General features: G+C 46.7%; 1 protein-coding gene across 1 annotated transcript in view; it reads right to left on the bottom strand.

Annotated features, from left to right (window-relative positions):
* Window positions 1-929: 929 nt before the first annotated feature.
* The window catches only part of EDNRA (endothelin receptor type A), a 143614-nt gene continuing 137286 nt past the window's right edge, over window positions 930-7257 (bottom strand). The window contains exon 8 of the mRNA XM_033940284.1: window positions 930-2280. Within this exon, the coding sequence (XP_033796175.1) occupies window positions 2164-2280 (117 nt within the window). The 3' untranslated portion in view covers window positions 930-2163. The remainder of the gene's footprint in view (window positions 2281-7257) is intronic.

Below are 7257 nucleotides of genomic sequence, written 5' to 3'. Positions count from 1 at the left end.
TTTTCTTTTTTTAACATTAGAAGCCCTTAGTTTTAACCCGCTTAAAAGCCCGCGGGTTAAAACCACGGGCTTGAACTGCGGGGAAGGGTAGGAGTAAGGGCAGGCAGGCGATCGATGCAGGCAGTTTTCGGGGCAGGCAGGCATTCAGGGCAAGCCGTTCAGGGCAGGCAGGCAGGCGTTTGGGGCAGTGGGAGAGTCCGGGAGATTCGGGGCTGCAGGAGGTTTTTGGGACTGTGACTTTTTTTATTTTTTGCTTTTTCACTGGGGCGGCAGGCAGGAGAAGAGCATGGGGCAAAGTGGCCAGAAGAGCATCGGGCCGGCAGACAGGAGACGAGCATGGGCAGACGGGCAGGAGAAGAGAGCAGGGCGTGCAGAGAGCAGGGCTGGAGAGTCGGAAAGACGTTTTCGAATGGTCCCCAGCAGTCGCTTCTTCAGGTGATCGGCCAGCTCAGTCAAATCTGAAATTTGGTGTTGTGAATCATGTCCCAGCCTACTTTGCATGCGTTTCACTTCATTTGCATGCACGGATTCGAAGCGGATCGCAGGACAGGTAAGTGAATCAGGCTGGAAGGAAATTTGATAGTAAAAGGGTCACAAACAGATTGGTACACGATCGGTTTGCTTTGTGAATCTAGCCCTATATACCGATTTTGGGGGTTACTGGCTGCTGGTGAATGCATAGTTTGCTTTGAACATCAGCCTATCAGTCTTAAGCTTTGTTCATACCATGTTATAAACCCAGTGTCTCAGAAACCACTCTGAATTGTCAAAATCCAGGACACTGACAGTGATATAATGTAAAAGTGCCAGTGTAAGGATTGTGAATACCAGATTTACATCTGATACAACACCTAACGAGAGTCCTGGAGGTTGAACTCCCATATTTCTCAGAAAACGATGGCAGATAAAGACTAATGTGGTCCATGAAGTCTATTTTTCAAAAGGCTATAATTACTTAGGAAACAGTCTCTCTTGAATTTGCACAGTTTGAAAGAGAAATTACAAGCTTAAACTTATGTTTTTAAAAAGTTTCTTTTCTACGTTATATCGATCGCTTTTTTGCATTCTTGTTAAGCCCTCATGGAAAATCTGCTAGCTGCATTCAGACTGTTGCTATTTACAACAAAGAAATACAGTTTACAATAGACTTAACAAAGGACCAATGTCAAATTCTTCTTAGAACTGTTTAGGGGTGTTTTGGTAACTCTGTGCGGTGTTGATAAGGAGGTATCATTCAGGAATAATGTGAAATAGAGATTGCATTCAACTACTGTAGTAGTTTGCATGCCTGAAGAAACCCAAACATGACTTGCTTGATGAAAAACATGGTTCAGTATGCTTCTCTAGTAAGACAACACATCCCTTTAAAACATTTTTTTTCTATAAAAATATATGTTTTCTTTGCTAAGATATTATGGAGAATAAACCGTGTACTGTATCTGACTGCTGTAACTGCAAAATTCACATGCTATTTTAAAAAGGTTCTTATACGAGGACCTATTAGGCATAAAAGCAAGCCTTTGGATAATGAAGTGCTACGCACGTTATTTTGCTTGGCAAAAAGATCTGTACTATAAAACATACCAGATTAACATGATTTCTGTTTTGGCATGCGCATATTTAAAATATTACTCCAGTCTGATACATTTCAAGATAATAGGTTTTCAAATCCACACTCGTAAAAGGTTTAAGTAAAGAACACTCGTCTTGGAGAAAAATGTTTATCATACTCAATGAAATGCTTTGGTTTTGGTAGAGGACCATCGAAGAGAGTCATGGTGTACACCGTGCACGCAAACTGCCCGTATCCTTGCTGGGTATCTCATGAGCGCTGAAGAGCGATGCGTGCCAGTTTCACTGCGGTATAGTCTCATAGGCTGCCAAGTCCGCAGTTGACTGAGCACTTGGCGTTTCAGTGTCTGCAGAAGGCTCTTACATACTATGTGGTGTACAGTGGCAAGCAATCTGACTGGCTGAATGCTTCCTGGGTGCTGGGGAGCGCCAGATATTGAGACCCTGATTCAGAAGCAATCCAGCTGAGAGCAGAAAGGTAAAACATTTCAGAGGAGCTCTTGCTTTCTGCAGACACTCTACAGCTTTCCTTTCTGAGCAGACATTTTCTCATAGAATCAACGGGAACTGTATGTGTCCTTGGTTCCAAATTTATGACGTCTTTATAGTTCCTTCGATGTGCTCATGGTTTTTCCACTGAATGCTCGTTCCGTTCATTGGCATGCTGCTCACTACAATCCCGGGCTGGTAACAGCAGCACAAACATGACTGGAAACACAAAGAAAAGATTAACGTCAGCAAAGATTTGACGGCCAGCTCTACATTAAGGAAGTGTTGTTTTGCCAAGTGGTTAATGCTCTTTACTGGTCTGTAGGAAACCCGGGCCTCATTTCCAGTTCAGGGACCCTGTTTGACCTCCGCCTTGGAAAAGGAGAGAGTAATGCAGAGCAGGGAAAGAGAACAGAAATGAAAGCTGGGGAACGAATTCCACCCGTTGCCGACTTATTTGTTAGCCAGGCCTTTTTCCCTTTCCGTCTCGTGCATTCTTCAATCCGTTTGCAAGAAACTTGGAAAATGAAAAAAAAAAAAGTTGTGCCAGTGAGCGAGCAAACTGAACATTGTGGGGGAGTGTGTGGTGCAGAGGTTTTGGGTTCAAATCCCGCCCTGCTCCTTGTGACCCTGGGCAAGTCACTTAGGCCCAAATTCTGTAACCGGCGCCTGTTAGGCACCTATTTTGGAGGCGCCCAACTAGATAGGCGCCTATCTAAAATGATTAACCAGCTCAATTAAGCTTTTTAATCGGCATTAATTGAAACTTAGGCCCCTGCCAAGAAAGAGCGATTCTGCAATACGGCGCCTCTAAAAATTTAGGCGGCCTTCAAAAAAAAATAGGCGCTATGCACGTTAGGCATGGGCGTGGCTACATGTTAGGCGCCTTATTGCAGAATCACTGGTCTTAAGCGTGCTTAAGCGCTCACATGGGCGCCTAACTTTTAGGGCTCCTTTTACAAAGGCGCGCTAGCATTTTTAGCGCACGCACCGGATTAGCGCGAGCTTTAGCGCGCGCTACCCGAAATACTACCACCCGCTCAAGGGGAGGCAGTAGCGGCTAGCGCAAGTGGCATTTTAGCGCGCGCTATTCCGCGCGTTAAGGCTCTAACGCACCTTTGTAAAAGGAGCCCTTAGTTGTGCCTAGAGCTGGCCTATTGATTGGGCGCCTCCAAAATAGTGCCGCTCGGCACGATTCATTCAACAGCACCCAATTTTACTTGAATCGCGCTGAACAGTGTCTAATTCGGCATCTAACTTTTGGGCGCTTCTTATAGAATTTGCCCTTTAATCTCGTTGCCCCTAGTACATAGAGTGGGAGCCTGCTGGGACAATTAGAGAAAAATGCTTGAGGACGTGAATAATTTGTAATCTGCATAGAATTGTAGGATATGCGGAATATAAATGACAAAAAAAAAAAAAAAAAAACAGCTTTCTAGTACTTTCAAATATTCACTGGCCAATGTTCAAAATGATTTAACCAGTTGGAAATGGCTGCTGACTGATTAAATCACTTGTTTGTGGCTATCCGTCCATCTTTGCTGAAAATGACCAGTTAGCAGCTAACCTGTGGGTCTTCCAGGGGCAGAGTCAGGTTTAGAACCGATATTCAGCTCCTCACTGCATAAGTAAACTGCTTCAATCGGGTAGGATACATGGCAGTCCTCTCTTTAAGCGGTTTGGCTTATGCAGTCAACGGCTAAATATTGACATAGCTGGCTATAATTAGCCAGCTTAAAAAATCCTGGATATTCCGTGTTGAAACCTCGATAGGGCTCGTCATTGAATGTCTGGGAATAATGCCAGCGGAGGGAGCAAAATGCTTACTGCCACTGGTTGAATATCAGGTGTGGGGGGGGGGGGGTGTCAGTGTTTAAAGTATAGGGCAGAAAACACTTTAATACACTGATAGTCGAAGGCAAGTATCCAGATCAGCGTATTTATTCAGTCAATTTTCTACACATCTCCCTTGTTATTCGCGGGGGATAGGGGCAGAGGCGGACCGCGAATGGCGAAAAACCGCGAATATCCGGCTCTGACCCATCCCGCCTCCCTCCCGCCTTCCCCCGGCATCCCAGCCTTACCTGGTGGTCTAGCAGGTTTTCGGGGCAGGAGCGATCTTCCTACGCTCCTGCCCCGTGCAGATTGCCAATAGGAAATGGCTGTGGGGAGTTCCCGTAGTCTCTCAATACTACGACGGGAACTCCCCACAGCCATTTCCTATTGGCGATCTGCACGGGGCAGGAGCGTAGGGAGATCGCTCCTGCCCCGAAAACCCGCTAGACCACAAGGTAAGGCCAGGATGCCGGGGGGAAGGCAAAAATATGGGTTTCTTTGTTTTCCCCTCCCCCCCCAAAAAAATTGCGATTATATGAAATCGCGAGTGCGGAAACCGCGAATGAGGAGGGGGAAGTGTATACTGTTCTCCCAGGGGAGCACAGAATGGTTTACATGAGTTTATTCAGGTACGCAAGCATTTTTCCCTGTTTGTCCCAGTGGGCTCACAATCTATGTAATGTACCTGGGGCAATGGGGGGATTAAGTGACTTGCCCAGAGTCACAAGGAGCAGCGTGGGTTTGAACCCACAACCTCAGGGTGCTGAGTGTAGCTTTAACCACTGCGTCACACTCTCCCCCTAGTGTGCCAGCTAGAACTATCCACTGATATTCGGTGCCACAGAAAAATCATTAGACTGTCCCAGCACTATACATTACATTATTGGATATTTCCATTCAACACCATACCGATTAAAGTTCAGGGAAGATTATAGAAAAGAAGCCAGAATTAAACTACAGTAGACTATCAGTTATCTGGTACCCCAGGGGGTTGATGGATGCCAGATAACTGTAGTTTCTAGTTGCTTGAGAGTTACTGTAAAAATAGTTTTGTCTGCCTTCTCACCTCACTCTGGTCATCCCCCCACCCCCACCTGTAGGTCCAGCATCTGTTTTTCCCTTCTTTCTGGGTCACTTTCTCCCATTCTGCCCCCACTTATGGGTCCTGCATCCATCCCCTGCCTTTCACCATGCAGGACCAGTATCCATGCCCCTTCTTTCTCCCCTCACTTTTGGTCCTCCTTCCTCTGGGGGTCTGCCCTCCCTTCCTCAGCACAGGTCTGACCCCCTTTACAGCCACAAATCTCCCTCCCTCCAGCCCCAAAGCAGCAAGCAGCCTGTCCTGACAACCCTCCCCTGGTCCCCGAAGCAGCAGAGCCAGTCCTGACAACTCCACCCCCTCCCTCCCTCCCTCACTTAAAGGAGTAGCGGCAGCTAGTGAGCAGAGGAAGTACCATTAACAGGCTGCTTCTGGCCAGCCCTGGCAGGGTCTTTCCTCTGCCACGTCCAACAGTGGCATTTCCAGGTCACAAGTACCTGCTAAAAGGTATCCTCTATGCGAGAAGATTAGGGAAATCTCTCTTCTTCAGAATCACATGGCTTTGGAATAACCTTTCTGCCCCACTACAGAATCTGGACTCCCTCCAACTATTCCGAAAGCATCTAAAAACTAGGCTATTCACAAAAATGTAAGGTTGTCTTCCCCCCTATACTCAACCTCCAATCCCATTATGCTGTACCTTCCTTATATTAAGCTTTTGTAAAACGTGCTGAACTCTATAATTATGGAGAGGATGCGGTATATAAACTTAAGGTTTAGTTTAGTTTAGAAATCCAAATAGTAGCAACATTCCATGCTACTGATCCCAGAGCAAGCAGTGGCTTCCCCATGTATATCAATAGCAGACTATGGACCTTTCCTCCAGGAACTTGTCCAAACCTTTCTTAAACCCAGTTACTCTAATTGCAGTTACCACATCCTCTTATCTGTTATTGAGAAAGACATGGAGGAAGCCACTGCTTGCCCTGGATCGGTAGCATGGAATGTTGCTACTCCTTGGGTCGAAGGCCAGGTACTAGTGACCTAGATTGAGCACCGTGAGGACGGACTTCTGGGCTAGACGGACTATTGGTCTGACCCAGTAAGGCAATTCAGAGTTTACCTATTCTTTGAATGAAAAAATATTTCCTCCTACTTGTTTTAAAAGTATTCCCATGTAATTTCATCGAGTGTCCCCTAGTCTTTGTAAATCTTGACGGAGTAAAAAAAAAATCAATCCACTTGTACCCATTCTACACCACTCAAGATTTTGTAGACTTCAATCATATCTCCCCTCAGCCGTCTCTTTTCCAAGCTGAAGAGCCCTAACCTCTTTAGTCTTGAGTTCCATCTCCTTTATCATCTTGGCCGCTCTTCTTTGAACCTTTTCTGTTATATCTTTTATGAGATACGGCAACCAGAGCTGAGCGCAATACTCAAGATGAGAGCACACCATGGAGCGATACAGAGGCATTATAATATTCTCAGTCTTATCTACCAACCCTTTCTAATAATTCCTAGCATTCCTGTTGGCTTCTTTTTTTTTTTTTTGCCGCAGCTGCACACTGGGAAGAAATTTCTGTATAGTGTTTGCAATGACACCCAGGTCTTTTTCTTGGTTTATATATAAGTAACTAGTGTTAAGCCTGTTACAATAACGGGTGCTAGAGTAGATGTCTGTATGTCTTTTTTTTGTTTTTTATTTGTCTCTCTCTCTCTCTCCCTGGACGCTGTCTGTCTGTCATTGTTTGTGTCTGTGTCTCTCCCTGGTCCCCTGTCTATGCATCTTTCTTTTTGTCTGTCTCCCTGGCCCCCCTGCTTGCCAAAGCAGCCTCCTTTCCCTCTCCCCCTGTTGTGCAATGCCTGCCTGCTTCTTGGACCCCTTCTGTTCCCCCCCCATGATTGCTGTCTGCCCCCAGAACAACCATCCCCCCAAAGCAGCCCCCTTTCCCTCTCCCCCTGTTGTGCAATGCCTGCCTGCTCCGTGGCCCCCTTCTGTTCTCCCCCATAATTGCTGTCTGCCCACAGCACAACTCTCCTCCCAAAGCAGCCCCCTATCCCCGTTGTGCAATGCCTGCCTGCTCCATGGCCCCCTTCTATTCCTCCCTCCCCATTATTGCTTTCTGCCCCCAGAACAACCATCCCCCCAAATCAGCCACCTTTGCCTCTCCCCCTGTTGTGCAATGCCTGCCTGCTTCGTGGCCCCCCTTCTGTTTCTCCCCCCTCCCTGATTGCTGTCTGCCCCCAGCACACCCCTCCCCCCAAAGCAGCCCCCTTTCGCTCTCCCTCTGGCCCCCTGTTGTGCCATGCCTGCCTGCTCT

Source organism: Geotrypetes seraphini, chromosome 1, assembly GCF_902459505.1.
Source record: "Geotrypetes seraphini chromosome 1, aGeoSer1.1, whole genome shotgun sequence".
Lineage (NCBI taxonomy): Eukaryota > Metazoa > Chordata > Amphibia > Gymnophiona > Dermophiidae > Geotrypetes > Geotrypetes seraphini.
Note: the sequence above shows the minus strand (reverse complement) of the source record. Positions and strands in the feature narration are given on the sequence as shown.